Source organism: Phacochoerus africanus, chromosome 1 (genome assembly GCF_016906955.1).
Source record: "Phacochoerus africanus isolate WHEZ1 chromosome 1, ROS_Pafr_v1, whole genome shotgun sequence".
In the NCBI taxonomy this organism is placed as follows: domain Eukaryota; kingdom Metazoa; phylum Chordata; class Mammalia; order Artiodactyla; family Suidae; genus Phacochoerus; species Phacochoerus africanus.
The window spans coordinates 86,788,015-86,804,402 of NC_062544.1; the positions used below are offsets into that span (position 1 = coordinate 86,788,015).

The following is a 16,388-nucleotide window of genomic DNA, read 5'->3' on the forward strand; positions in this document are numbered from 1 at the left end:
AAAAATTGGCAAAAGTAATATGAATAGACATCGTTAAGAGTAATGCAAATGCACAATAAATATTTAAGTGAATGCTTATTTACATTCATCATTTTAAAAATGCAACTTCAAACAATATAATGGTATTTTTCAACTATTAAAATGTTAGACAACACTTATTTTATCATTTATAATTTTCATGTGTGTAGTAAAGCAGGCATGTCCACTCACTGCTGCTGGGAGTATAAGCTGCTAGAATGAAATTTGGAAGATGTATACCAAAACTTGAAATGTACATACACTGCTAGTAATTTATTTACTGAATATCTTGGCACACCAATGCACAGCTCTATGCATTTAAGAATTTTCACTGCAGATTTTTTTTTTTTTTAAATCCTGGATTAGCCTAAATGTTCATGGTAGGAAAATAATAAAATGAATAAGGCTAGTTATATCCTTAACTTGGTATACTCGTAGCTATAAAAAAGAATGAGCGAGAACTTATAATGTGCATATTAGGAATGATTTACATGATTTTGATGTGAAAAACATATGAATATTTTTTACTATAAACTTCCACTTATGCAAAGAAATAAATATAAATATAGCATATGTAATAGATATTTTTCTGGAAGAAATCAAGAAAAAAGGTTGAAAATAAAATTAGGGATATGAATGTGGAATAGCAGGAAGGAAGGAGTAAGATTTCTTATGCGGTATTTTCCGGAACTATTTGAAAGCTCCTCTATGCTCTTGGATGTTTTACTCTAATTTTAAAATAAAATGATGTTCATATGTTGACAGAAATATATAAATATTGAAGAATTAAAATTAAATTAAATGTTATTATGAGCCAGCAGATCATTTTAGGTATTGAAAAATACGCACTGTGAACTGTGAGAAGAAACTGCCAAAATGATGTTCTTGGGATCAAATGATGCCTTCATTGGTACCTAACGTGTTTTGTTTTCCCTCAGACAAAGCCAAAGGAAGATCAAGAGCAGGGACCCACTTGGATTCAGCCCGGAGACGGAGCCGAGCAGTCCTTTATCACATCTCTGGCCACCTGCAAAGAAGAGAAAAGAACAAGTTGAAAATAAACAATGTAGGTGGTGTGTGTATACATTATGAATGCTGGAGTTTCCCTTGGTGGCAAAGTTTGATTCACTAAAGAAAGGCTCAATTACCCATTTATTGGCTTTCCTTGATTTTTTTTCCACTTTGGCTTGTGCTTTCCTATAAAGAACAAACTGGAAAAGGTCAGCAGTCATGAGGCATTTCTGTAATAAAAGTACTTAATCATAGTGTTATCACAGCATAGAATATTATTGCTGTCAGTACAGTAGGGTACCAGGGACACTGTAAATGGGACCAGCTACATTTTATGAACAAGAGGATACAGCAAATCATATTACATATTCATAGTTTGTTGGTTAAAATTTCTCTAATTTAAGTTTAGTTCCATCTACTTTGTACTTTATCTCCTTTCACTTCGTGCTTTCATCCAGGGGGACCATAAGCCAATTAAAGTTATTACTCCGTTTAGAAATTGACCTTTTATGCAACACACAGTTGGAAATTTCACACATTGGGACATTGGATTTGAAATGACATGCCATGTATTGTGTAGTTTTTTTTTTAAGTCACACTCTTAATTTATAGTAGGGCTCCTTTCTGAAACCTGGTGGTTCTCTGTCAAAAGCCACAGAGCCTATAAAAGGTGAGTCTGCAGAGTTTTATGTGACATAATGTCTTTCTGGAATTCACAGTTAATTTCATCATTGGTTCTTAGAACTAAGAGATTTCCTTGAGAAATCCAGAACTATGTCCTTTTAGTTGTAAATATTCAAAAATGATTTTTCAAAGGACACTAATATCATTAATCTGCACTGTGGAATCCCAAGAACACTCAACTATAGGGACATTTGTGACTAAGGGCAGCAGGTACCAAGAGTCAAGGTCTAACTTGGCAATGACATTAGAAAAAGTCACATCAAACAATCAGACTTATTTTGGAATTGATCTCAGATCCCAAGATTCTAGGAACTAAGGACACAAGAGATTCTTTGGCATCTGACTTTTTACAAGGAGAGTTCAAGACTACCCAATCAGACATATGAATGCTCTGATAAAACAGAGGCTTGCATCGGACACAAAATGTGTCCCCTTATCTGGGAGTTCCCTTCATGGCACTGCGGAAACAAATCTGACTAGTATCCATGAGGATGCAGGTTCGATCCCTGGCCTTGCTCAGTGGGTTAGGGATCCCACATTGCTGTGGCTGTGGTGTAGGCTGGAGGCTGCAGCTCCAGTTCGACCCCTAGCCTGGTAACCTCCATATGCCTCCTGTGTGGCCCTAAAAAAAGAAAGAAAAAAAAAGTGTCCGCTTATTTGATTGCGTGAACAAAGATGCCCAATCCTATATGTGGAGGGAGATCTGACATGAAAGGGGCAGCAAATCTAATTCTGCTTCCATGTGATTTTTCTCTGGAAGCCAGACAAGCTGTTTCCATTCATTTGTGCTCCAGGACCATCACCCACACTGGAGCTGATCTGCCATGCTCCGCTGTGAAGAGTCACACACTGTTCAGTTTATCTTGACTTCATATAAAGCTTTTCTAGGGATACCTGTGCCTTAGTGTCACTGGTTTCCTGAGAGTCCAGGGATAGAGTTGAAACAGTGCACACCAGTTGATCTATGAATCCTTCTTTTGTTTCCTCATTACACCTGCCTTCAGTTACTAAGTCAGCCTTATTGAAAATAAAAAAGTTCTGGGAAGAAACACAGGTAACCACATCTTAGCTTGATTCTATGCAAGCCTGCCAGCAAGGCACCTAAATAAATATTAGCCAGAGATTCTGTAAATCTGAAAGATGACACTGTCTTCTAGCCTTTAGTCAAGAATCATTTAAAGGTACCAAGTGTTAGGGAACTTAAAAATGCATTCACGGAACATACTGTTTTGCTTTGCAATTCAGCAAATATAGAAGAGTACTTGAAAATCACATTTCAAAAATCATAACTCCTACTGCTTGGCTAATTTGCTAAATTGCATTTGTTTAAGAGATACAAAACATCAAAGTGGAGCATTAAAATAATACATGGTAATTAAGGATGTCCAATCAACACAGTGACTCTGACAATACAGGTAATATCTTAGTTCTGAAAACAAAGTGTGGAATCAGGACTGGTCCTTTTCACTATCTTTCAAGGAGAACAGAGGAGAATGGTTAAAAGACAGCAGAAATAGAGAGGAGAGAAGAAGAAACAAAGATCTGGATGGCTTACTGGATAACCAGTCAGTCTCTGGGGAACTCTATGTTAACTAACATTCACATGCCAAAAAAAAAAAAAAGGAAGAAGAAAAGAAACTTATTATTTTTGTACCTCTTTGCTATTTACAGATTCCTTTTGCTGTAGTCATGTTATTCAATCTTTACAGTAAGCCAGTACTAGATAGGATTTTTCTTACTTCCGTTTTAATGAGAGAAAAGAACAACTTATCTCTAAAGTAGAGCTTACAGATAGGTGACCCAACCATGAATCCTCTGACTCAAAGCCATGGTGCTTCTGCCCCTACTTTGCTGATTCTGATACAGTTCTGTGGAATAGGAATATACGATTCACCTCTGAATAGAGCAGCTCATCAGGCCATTAGCAAGCTCTGAGAATCAGGATATAACTAACACTGCTTAGACCTGGCTCTAACTTTGCCTCGTACATCTTTAGAAAAGAGTTTTAATTTCTGCTTTCCTTGATTTGTGACTCTGTCTGTTAAATGATGGGATGATGCAAGTGTCTTCAACCCAAAAGATCATGTAGGAGCCTTGGGAGCTTGAAAGGACAGTACTTTAGTTGCTCAAAGATGACCAGCAGGGCAGTGGACTGGTCGTTAACAAAGGCATACACTACCCTGAAAGTACTCAGCGTGATGACCATAGAAACACTTCCCCATCCGTTTGCTCATTCAGAAGTTAGTTTCAAAGAAATGTTGCAAAAATAGTTTAGGAAGCAATTACCTTAATTAGGCTTTAGTCTCTGTGTTTCAGTAATTTATAGGGTCAAGGTTAAACAGCTAAAACAACATGAGTGCCATAGAATATGCTTCAAAATTAATAAATAATATATGACTAAAATCAAGAATAGTTGGTTTTATTATTCTTTAGGCAAATTCTATGTTTCAGGGTTATAAATAACATGTTTTTTTCTCCCTACTTGCTAAAAGCACACTTTTCCAATGGTAAGAAATTTTCTTCCATTCAAAAGCTTTTGGATAAAACTTTGTAAATCAAGGAGGAGAAGGGCATCTATTTTTTCACTCAGGTGATTGTGTCAAGACATATGCACAATTTGAATTAAATCCTATTAAAACTTATGTCTAATCTGAGATGTATTGAATTCTCAATATCTTTTAAAAGAATTCAGGTGATATGTTTTAAATAACCTATAAAATGGAATATTGTGATTTATTTTTTGATTTGTGGAGATAACTGTTACATGGCTGACTTTTTCAATCAGCATCACTAACGCTTCAAGTAATCAGCATAATCAAAAAAAATAAAATAAAAACTTGAGTTTTCCCTAACTTCAATCATAAAACTGGCTTCTTTCTCAAATAAAGTAAAAATTTCACTTCTGTCACATAATAGGAAAAGACTTATTGGGATAACAATTGAGATAGTCTTCTTAGGCATTTGGTAATATGTTATTATAGTAAATAGTTGAAAATTTCATATTAGAATCCATCTTGCCTTATTGTGGATTATCAACCTTGGGATTAATACTTACGCCTAAGTAGCTCCTCTAGACACCAGCCTTGGCTTTGATGAGAAGCCCAACCGTTGTACTTCTTTCTTCTCTTCTCAGTTTTATGTGACAATCCAACTTTGGAACTTCTCTTAGAAACCAAAATAAGACAAAGGAAGCAGGTCAAGTCAGGACATTGAAGGGAATATAGACGTGGTGGCAGATAGGCATCAAAGAACCATCTGGCAGGAGTGAAGCAGTCCCTCCCCCACCATGAACTCCAGGCTTTATGAGATGCCCTGTGGGTTGAGTGAGAATATTAACAGGAAGCAGAAACACATGTTATAAATGCCTACCAAGGAGAGATTGCAAGATAAGAGAGGCATCAATATTAAGGTAGCAGAAATATTTGGTCCCTGATAGTCACCACCAGAAATCTAATGTTCCTTTTAGCTCTGAGCCATTCCCAAGTCTTCAAGTACATTAATCCCAGAATATAGCACATTAGTTTGCCCTTCCTTCAATGCTTGAAACAAGAGAACATACTGTGACCTGCAAGTAACAGGTATTCCAGAATTTAAACTGTTCTATTCATTCAACTTAACTTTCAAATTTAAGTTTCCATTACCTATCTTGTGTTTCTCATTAATTGAGGTCAAAGCCAGGTCTGCAAATATCTGGTTATAGACCGTCAAATTTCTATACACACTATTGTTGGGCCTCCCTTTGTCTCATAGCAATAAAGAGAATTGTTCATCAATTTGGACTGCTTTCAAAGTGAAGTGCTTTTGCAGCTATAAAAACTCCAGCTTTTCTTCTGCATTTAATCACCTGCATAGTGAACACTGCCTTTCTCCTTCCATGACTTGAATAATAACTCTTAAGTAACTGTTTCTCACTCTGCCATCTTAACAAGAGCTAGCCAGTATCAGAATAAATCCATGTCAATCAAAGTTATGAGATTTGGGTTCCCAACTTCACCAACAACTATAATACAAAATGCAAGTAGTCAGCATAATCTGGTTGGTTGTATTTTGAAAAACATGAAAACAGAGCTTTACAACTGAATCTCGATCATACAGAGCTTTACAACTGAATCTCGATCATATAGCTCTATACTTTCTAGGGAAAAAAAGGTACTTTTTGAGTTCCCTGGTGGCCTAGCAGTTTAGGATCTGGCATTGCCATTGCTATGGCTTGAGTCAGTGCTGTGGCATGGGTTCAGTCCCTGACTTGAGAACTTCCATATGCCATGGGTGTGGCCAAAAAGGGGAACCTTTGCTGTCATTAGAATTTCAGGTCAAATATCTTCTTTAGATAATGACCTGTCATCTCAAAGCTATAAGTATATGGAATGTCCCCATGACAATAGGAACATAACTGTATCTTTGTGTTTTTAAAATATGTAGGATTATACTTGCAACTTTGGATGTTTCTAGGTGATATTTTAGGTAATGATCTTTTTATTCTTCATATTCACTTATTAACATTGATGACTACATGTTGCACATTCTTATTACTTGTAACAAAGCTCTCTGCCTTATTTTATTTTATTTTATTTTATTTTATTTTCCTTTTTAGGGCCACACCCTCGGCATATGGAAGTTCCCAGTTTAGGGGTCAAATTGGAGCTATAGCTACTGGCCTACACCACAGCAGCAACACTGGATTCCAAACCCACTGAATGAGGCCAGGGATTGAACCCAAGTCCTCACAGGTACTAATTGGGAGCTCCCCAATTTTAATATGTACATACAGCTCTACTTTTTACATCACCCACTTCTAAAAGTCCCTTTTAAGATGTATTGCCATTGTGTGTGTGCTCCTCCCCACAGAGGTGTGTGTTTAAGGCTATGTGCTCCTTGTTTCTAATATTGTGTTTCTCCCTTCTCTCTTTTTTGTCTTTATCCACAGAATGTTTTTGTAGATAAACCAGCATTTCCGGAGTATAAAGTTTCTGATGCAAAAAAGTCCAAATTCATACTTTTGCATTTTAGCACTTTTAAAGCTGGCTGGGACTGGCTTATTCTTCTGGCAACGTTTTATGTTGCCGTGACCGTACCTTACAACGTTTGCTTTATTGGCAATGATGACCTATCTACGACTCGGAGCACAACAGTCAGTGACATTGCAGTGGAGATTCTTTTTATTATAGGTAAGAACCAATGACTGTTTTCCTAGGAGATTTGCATAAGGGAAGTAAGCATGCTCCAAATTTTTCTAACACGAATTTGAACTAAGATCCATTTGCATGGGCATGACTCAGCCTCTGATGCAAATTTTGGAGGAGCACAGATTTGGATTTCTGAAAATTACCTCTTCTAGCTTTCTCGCTAAACTTTTGTTCAAACAGATCTAAACCGATGTTTTTTTGTTTCTATCCTTATTTCATCAAAAGTGGGCCAAAAAAGACTTAATGGCTGTTTTGTGTGTACTCGCAACATCTATTATGATCTTACCTGCACAGAGTCAGAGATGAAGCTTAGCAGGAACCCATCAATGGCATTCTCATTATGATCCAGTCCTGGACATATTTCTTCATGCCCATCTCTGCCTTTCCAGTATGTTGAAGGTGGTTGCCCTAGGTGGCCTAGTTGCAGAAGGAAAAGATTACATAAACCTAGTCAATCAGCAGAAGCACTGAGTATCTGTTTTTAAATATAGGAGAAGCCCTGAGGGATGTTTTGCTAAGAATATTTACCTCTAAGTATTGAGAACCTCAGTTGAAGCTGCACCTGCTTCACTCTCATAAGCCTTCTCCTGTTCTTCTGCCCCCAAATCCTTGCTCTTGCTTGCTGATTCTAAGACAGATTCTAGATCTCCATTAAGGCTTTGATTCCCTTTGGGCTCTTGACCACCGTGAGCAGTCTGATTCCTGCATTTTTACCCGCTCATGATGACAGCATCCTTGTGGTAAAGATGAGAGAATGTTTGGAAAGTGTTTTAAAGTAGTAGGTGAATATTCAAATGAAAAGAATGGGCCCTAAAATTTCAAAGAAAAGGAAATAAAGAAAGTGAGGCAGATCAAAACTTCGTTTCAATGGTGGTACTTTTTCTCTGTGAGTTGTATAGCTTTGGGTTCTCTAACTGAATGTCAGCCCAGGTTTGCCCTGGAAGAGTTAGTATCCTCTTGGTGTGGCTTTGGCTTCACTGTTAATATTGCACTTACTGGGCACTCCCCTCAGACCTATGCTAGGACCCTAGCTCCCACCCCAAAAGTGATGGCCGTAGTATGTTTAGGCCACTAGATGGCAATGTTGTCTAGTTAGGTAGCTTGGTAAGGCTACAAACTCAAGGAAATTTCTCTTTAATTTTTTTTTTCACTTAAACTGTTCTTTATTGGAAAAGTATAACCATAAAGGGCTGTTAAATCACTGTTTAATCACAAATAACAACATTCTAGTTCAAAAAAGAATTTTAAATGAAAATTGTAGGAGAGGCATTTCAAGATGGCAGTATAGGAAAAGCAAACTTGAATTTGCACATACCAGCAACTACTTACATCGCATTTACATTGTATTTACAACTATTTACACAAAATTTACATTGCATTTAGTATTATAAGTAATCTAGAGATAATTTAAAGGATGTAGAAGGATGTGTGTAGGTTACATGCAAACACCGTGACACTTCATATGAGGGACTTGAGCACCCACAGATTTTAGTATTCTCAAGGGTCTTGGAACAAATCCCCTGCAGATACTGAATGGCAACTGTATACACAGTGGAATACTACTCAGCCATAAAAAAGAATGAAGCATTTCCGTTTGTAGCAACATGGGTGGACTTTGAGAGTATTATGCTGTGGAAAACCAAACTAATAGAGGACAGACTGGTGGTTGAAAGTGAGAAGGGGAATATTGGGGTGTGGGTAGATTGTGTGAAGGTGGTCAAGAGTACAAAATTTCAGTTATAAAATAAAAAAGTCATGGAGATATAATGTACAGCATGGTGTCTGTAGTCAATAATATTATACTGCATATTTGAAAGGTGTTAAGAGAGTAAATCTTAAAATGTCTCATTACAAGGAAAGAACTTGTGTAACTTTGTGTGATGACAGATAACTAGACCTGTTGTGGTGATCATTTTGCGATATATACAAATATCTAATCATGATGTTGTACACCTGAAATTGATATATTATATGTCAACTATACCTCAATTAAAAAAGAAAAGAAGGAAGTGAAAATCACAGACAAATTGGGTGTTTCCATAAGCCAATCCATTGTGGTTTTGTAACTTTTTCCTTTGCCAGCCTTTGATGTCTTCTACTCACCCAAGATAGACGTAAATTAGGACTTGAAAAAGGCTCCTCATGACCTCATTAGAGTTCTCATGAACTTGGGCAGTCATTTGGCATATAAGCTTGAGTATCCGCTTAATGAATGTTACTACATTATTATTTTTTTCAACTCTGTCACAGAGACAAAGTAATATCTTGGACTTTATTTCTGACTCTTCCTGGTTCTTCAATATCGGACATTTCTAGGGCTTAGAAGCCAATGTAGGCACTACATGCTCTTCAGCAGATGACAACTTGTTTGCACTCAGGAGAACTGACATGTATGAGAAAGATATATTATAAGGTATTTGTCTTTTTTAGGCTGCTCTCCTCTACTAAACTTCTAAAGTCTGGCTTGCCTCTCTGAGAGTTGCCCCTGCATCTTTTGCTGTTCTTTCTTACTGCCGTTACTTCTGTGTTCCAGGTAACAGGATGTTTCCCTAGATAGAAAATACTCATCTTTTATTAGTTGAATGAGAAGAGAATAGAAACCCACTCCTATTTTTATGCTGTTTGGCATCTACGAAAATGACTTTATAATCTGGGATTTGGGTTAGCCAACAAATTTTTTATTTTATTTTATGATTTTTATTTTTTTGTTATAGTTGATTCACAGTGTTCTCTCAATTTCTACTGTACACCAAATTGACCCAGTCATATATACATATGATTCACATTATCCTCCATCATGTTCCATCATGAGTGACTAGATGTAGTTCCCTGTGCCATATAGCAGGATCTTATTGCTTATCCATTCCAAATGCAATAGTTTGCATCTATTAACCCCAGACTCCCAGTCTATCCCACTCTGTCCCCATCTTCCTTAGCAACTACAAGTCTGTTCTCCAAGTCCATGAGTGTCTTTTCTGTGGAAAGGTTCTTTTGTGCCATATATTAGATTCCAGATATGTGATATCATCTGGTATTTGTCTTTCTCTTTCTGACTTTCTTCACTCAGTATGAGAGTCTCTAGTTCCATCCATATTGCTGCAAATGGCATTATTTTGTTCTTTTTTATGGCTGAGGCATATTCCATTGTGTATATATACCATATCTTCTTTATCCATTCATCTGTCGATGAACATTTAGGTTGTTTTCATGTCTGGATATTGTGAATAGTGCTTAATGAACATATGTGTACATGTATCTTTTTCAAGGAAAGGTTTGTCTGAATATATGCCCAAGAGTGGGATTTCTGGGTCACATGGTAGTTCTACATTTTGTCTTCTGAGGTACCTCCATACTGTTTTCCATAGTGGTTGCATCAACAGTTAGGAGGGTTCCCTTTTCTCCACACCCTCTCCAGCATTTTTAATTTGTTGACTTGTTAACTTTGGCCATTCTGACAGGTGTGAGGGGGTACCTCATAGTAGTTTTGATTTGCATTTCTCTAATAATCAGTGATGTTGACCATTTTTCATGTATTTGTTGGCCATCTGTATATCTTTGGAGAAATGTCTATTAAGGTTTATTGCCCATTTTTCAATTGTATTGTTGGTTTTTTTTTTTTGCTCTTGAGTTATATGAGTTGTTTGTATATTTTAGAGATTAATCCCTTATCAGTTGCACTGTTTGAAACAATTTTCTCCCATTCCGTATGTTGTCTTTTTTTTTTTTTTATGGTTTCCTTTGCTGTGCAAAAGCTTGTGAGTTTGATTAGGTCCCATTGGTTTATTTTTGCTTTTATTTATGTTGCCTTGGGAGACTGACCTAAGAAAACATTTGTAAGGTTGATGTCAGAGAATGTTTTTTGCCTGTGTCCTCTTCTAGGAGTTTGATGGTGTCTTGTCTTACGTATTAGTCTAAGCCATTTTGAGTTTATTTTTGTGCATGGCATGAGGGTGTGTTCCAGTTTCATTGATTTACATGTGGCTGTCCAGTTTTCCCAGCACACTTGCTGAAAAGACTGTCTTTTTTCCATTTTATGCCCTTGCCTCCTTTGTCAAAGATTAATTGATTATAGGTGTCTGGGTTTATTTCTGGGTTCTATATTCTATTCCATTTTTCTATATGTCTGTTTTGGTACCAGTACCATGCTGTCTTGATTACTGTGGCTTTGTAATGTTGCCTGAATTCTGGGAGAGTTATGCTTCCTGCTTGGTTTTTGTTCCCCAGGATTGCTTTGGCAATTCTGGGTCTTTTGTGGTTCCATATAAATTTTTGGATTGTTTGTTCTAGTTCTGTGAAAAATATCATGGGTAATTTGATAGGGATTGCATTGAATATGTAGATTGCTTTGTGTAGCATGGCCATTTTTACGATATTAATTCTTCCAACCCAGGAGGATGGAATATCTTTCCATTTCTTTGCTTCCTCTTTAACTTCCTTGATTAATGTTTTGTAGTTCTCAGCATATAAGTCTTTCACCTCTTTAGTCAGGTTTAGTCCTAGGTATTTATTTTTTGGGGGAGTGATTTTAAAAGGTATTATATTTTTATATTCCTTTTCTAATATTTCATTGTTAGTATACAGAAATGCAACTGATTTCTGAATGTTAATCTTGTATCTTGCTACTTTGCTGAATTCATTGATCAGTTTGAGTAGTTTTTGTGTGGAGTCCTTAGGATTTTCTATACATATTATCATGTCATCTGCATACAGTGACAGTTTTATCTTTTCTCTTGCAATTTGGATATCTTTTATTTCTTTCGTTTGTCTGATTGCTGTAGCTAGAACTTCCAATACTGTGTTGAATAAAAGTGGTGAGAGTGGGCATCCTTGTCTTGTTCCAGATTTTAGCGGAAAGGCTTTCCACTTTTCTCCATTGAGTATTATATTGGCTGTGGGTTTTTCATAAGTGGCTTTTATTATGTTATGTTCCTTCTATACCCACTTTGGTAAGAGTTTTTATCATGAATGGATGTTGGACTTTGTCAAATGCTTTTTTCTGTGTCTATTGAGATGATCAGGTTAGCGAACAGTTTTAGTATGATTCCTGCCTGGAATCCCCAGGTGACTGACAGATTTTTATAAGCAATAAAAACTTCTCTGCTCTGACTTACCTGTTATCCTCCTGCTGTTTTTTCTTGCACATGAGTATGAACGCCTCTACATTTCATTACAACATTTTTGGAAAAATAGTTTAACATTTCTCAAGTATATTTTCCAGAGTTTTTATTCTATGACATATTTCACAAAAATGTTCATTGAGAAATTTGTCAAAATACAAGGAGTGAAAATGTGTATTCCCTCTAATAATGTGTTTTTACAATACTAAGGCAGTGTTTGCACCATTTAATGTTTATTCAATTGGTATGTGCAATAAATCCTATATGTATATTATTTATATTTTATTTATAGAATAGTCTTATTAAATAGGCATCTTGTAATTAACTGAATTGTTAAAAAGTGGTTCAACAAGAGGTTTGGGAAGGAAAAGTTTTCAAACAGCAAAAAAAAAAAAATAGATATTTTTCAAAATATTTTATTTCTACCACTTTATATAAATGTAAGATGATGTGGCTATTTTTTAAATGGGGAAAAATTAAATGTTCCATTAAAAATGAATATATATTCAAAATGAAAAGTTGGGAGATAATATATCTCTTTTGGAGAGTCACAATGTACTTTAGCATTATAAATCCTCTGAGAAATTCAGTAATAAAGAAATCTGTTCAACTGTGATTAATCCAGAATCTCCTGAAGTTATTTTTACCTTTGAGCTCTTTCTTCTCTTACTGCTTAGTAATACTCTTTGGGAAGACTGACTCAGAAACTTTCTTCCCTGATAGATTTACCATAAAGAAAGTATCTGATAGTTCTAGATTTAGTTTTCTGAGGAAGTTCCATACCAATTTCCATAGTGGTTGGGATTGGTAGATGCAGACTATTACATTTACAATGGATAAGCAATGTGGTCCTACTGTATAGCACAGGGAACTATGTCCAATCTCTTGGGGTAGAACATGATGGAAGATAGTATGAGAAAAAGAATGTGTGTATACATATATATGTGTGTATACATATATATGTGTGTATATATATGTGTGTGTGTGTATATATGTGTGTGTGTGTATATATATATATATATATATATATATATATATATATATGAGAATGACTGGGTCACTATGCTATACAGCAAAAATTGACACAATGTTGTGAATCAACTATACTCTTTTTTTTTTTTTTCGTCTTTTGTTGTTGTTGTTGTTGTTGCTATTTCTTGGGCTGCTCCCACTGCATATGGAGGTTCCCAGGCTAGGGGTCGAATCGGAGCTGTAGCCACCGGCCTACGCCAGAGCCACAGCAACACGGGATCCGAGCCGCGTCTGCAACCTACACCACAGCTCATGGCAACGCCGGATCGTTAACCCACTGAGCAAGGGCAGGGACCGAACCCGCAACCTCATGGTTCCCAGTCGGATTCGTTAACCACTGCGCCACAACGGGAACTCCAACTATACTCTTTTTAAAAAAAGAAAGTATCTGAGTGGAATTATGATTCTCAGAATATAAATATGAATGGTGAGCTTGAATCTCTCCTAACTATTCTCTTCCTCTTCAAATAAATTGTTTGTAAGTGACATTGCTTCTTTAGGATCAGGTGTGGCTATAAATTACAAAATAATTATAAAATTACTTTTAGTTTGAAAACCATCATGTATAACAGCTACTGATTCAAAGCATTACAGAAACTTAAAATGGGAAGTGATCTCCTGGCAATTTATCTAATTCAATCTCACTTACGTTATAGGTGAAAAACCAAGCCCTAGTGACCAAAGTCCCATAACTAAGTGATGGTTCTCCTGGTTAATAGATCAGATTTCTTAAATGTTTATAAATCATGGTGCCATTTTTTGAAAAAATTCCGCTCAACTTACTTACCTTTATCAATAGCAATAAGGCAGAAAATGAGAAAAAGAAAGTTGACGTGACTCACTTCTCTTTCTTCCACCAATGCACACACTAATAGTTTAAATCTGAAATCCTGGTTGTAAAAACTGTGGTATACCTGTAGGTCCAACAATCACTTCCCCATTTCCTAACAATCCAAAGAACCCAGTTTTTTGCAGGCAACACCATATCCAGGTCTGGGAATTAATTATGAGAACCCTAAGCCAGGAATCAAAGGAGTAACTCCTTTTCCCTTATCCATTTCAGGCACAAGAGTTAAGAATGTGACCAGGAGTTCCCGTCGTGGCGCAGTGGTTAACGAATCCGACTGGGAACCATGAGGTTGCGGGTTCGGTCCCTGCCCTTGCTCAGTGGGTTAATGATCCGGCGTTGCCGTGAGCTGTGGTGTAGGTTGCAGACGTGGCTCTGGCATAGGCCAGTGGCTACAGCTCCGATTCGACCCCTAGCCTGGGAACCTCCATATGCCGAGGGAGCAGCCCAAAGAAATAGCAAAAAGACAAAAAAAAAAAAAAAGAATGTGACCAGTTCTGTCACATAGGATATAAAGAGATTGTTTCTGTGGGGCTTCTTGGAAATCGTGTTCCCCTGGAGAAAAAAAAAGAGAGACATATCAGGTGGAAAAAAAAATTCGTGTCCCTATTCCTTCCTTTCCCTCAGGGATATGTGGATATGAGAATATGCTATGTGTGACTCCTGCAGTTATCCTTAATTTTTAGAAGGGACATCAGAAAGAAGTTGTGGGTGGCAGAGCAGGAAATTAAGATGCTGCACCTCTGGACGTTTTACCAGGTGATGTTCCTATTATTGGAACCGCTTGTTAATTGGACATTGTGTTACTGATAGCTCTATCACTCTAACAATAAAATAGATTACCATGCTATTATCCATGACACCATGTACTGGGTCATTTCAGGGGTTCTAAGAGACTTCTGTTCTCAGGAAATAGAATGCTCTTTCTTCTGACCTGACATTTCACTCTTAGCCTATCTAGGAAGTGGTTTGTATACACATATTATCTGCTGTTATAACCACAAAGGCTTAGACATGTAGGCTACGCCATGACTCTATAACTCTGATTGACTTGATCTCTCCAAGCAGTCCTCAGAAAGCTGCAAGTCAAAGGAAACATGGCATGCAACTGTATTTTCTGTTTACTCTGCATTTACCTTAGTCATAACAGGACAATGGATAGTTGTATGAGATAAAGGGCAATCATACATTGTGTAGTACTGTCGGGACTGAACATGTAACATCCTTACCCACTTTCCACCAGCAAAGCTCCCCAATTATTATGAGAAAGTCAAACACAGCATGTATATTTGACAGTCATTTTTTTCCCCCTCAATGTCTGTTTTTAAGGTTATATTCTGTGTTGATTTAAGTAGTTTTGGTTCACTGGTTCTTAGTGAGGACCTCATCACATATAAGGATTATTTTAGAAATACATGGGTTTGATTTTAATTCATTAATCATCACTCCATCATTTGAAGTTTATTGAGTGCTTTTAGATCACCATTTACATATTCAAAAAATTATTTTACCCCAATTAATGAACAGAATTCCTGTCAGTGCAGTATTTCTTATGAGTATATATCTATATTTTCATCATTTCCAATTATTTTATTTTTTTCTTCTGTCTGCAGTGCTTTGTTAACCATTACTTTTATTCACCTACATGTCACCAAATTCTGCTATCTCAAAATCATTATTGCTTCATATTATTTAATTTTATTGATAGCCTTGTGACATAATTAAGGCAGATAAATCGGTTTATACATAAGAAGGAAAAGGGGAAAAACAGTAAGCAGTTTATCCAAGATCTAGGTAATTACTGACCAAGCTAGAACTAAAACCCCAAAACCATGTTAAATGGGCAAAATAGTAGCAATATTGTGAGGGTTTAGTGAGATAGTTGTATCAAGAAATAAACTCATTTACTCCTTAGTCAGTAGTGATGAGTATTGTCAATAATGTCACCAAGCCCATATTTCTTCAGTTTGTTTTAATATCTAACTATATTCAGAAAATTAGCACTCTTTTGTACATACTGAAAATCCAGCTAATCATGGGAATAAGATAGACCAGGATATTCCACACCCTTAGCTTTCAGGAACACAGGTGTCTGAGGAATTATTTCCCATGTAAAGGAATTGAGTCTTCATAGCTCCTCCTACAGACTTAGCTTAGTATCCTTTAGAAAAACTGACAGTTCTCTTAAATACCGTCACATCTACCCAAGTCAAGCATCCTTAATCTTCTGTGCTCCAGTCTGGCATGCATTGAATGATTCCCTAACAATACTAGAGGCGATTATTCCAGTGTCTTCTCCCATCCAATCTTCATCAGCATTTCTTGGAACAAGGAATTAAGCTTATCTGCTTTTTAGCTCCTCTTCCTTTTCCCTGCCAGCTCTGATGAAGCTTGAAAGCACAGTGGGCTTCCAATAACACAGTTGAGAAGCAAGAGTGTAGACATTTTATTGCTCTTTCATTGTATAAGCAAATCCCAACTTATACTTGTTTT

At 36.6% G+C, this 16,388-nt stretch overlaps 1 protein-coding gene across 1 annotated transcript in view; it reads left to right on the forward strand.

The window, feature by feature from the left end:
* KCNH8 (potassium voltage-gated channel subfamily H member 8) overlaps positions 1-16,388 on the forward strand; it is a 420,004-nt gene that overhangs the window by 226,827 nt on the left and 176,789 nt on the right. Inside the window, exons 4-5 of the mRNA XM_047754199.1 lie at positions 957-1,084; positions 6,641-6,881. Coding sequence (XP_047610155.1) covers positions 957-1,084; positions 6,641-6,881 — 369 coding nt within the window. The remainder of the gene's footprint in view (positions 1-956; positions 1,085-6,640; positions 6,882-16,388) is intronic.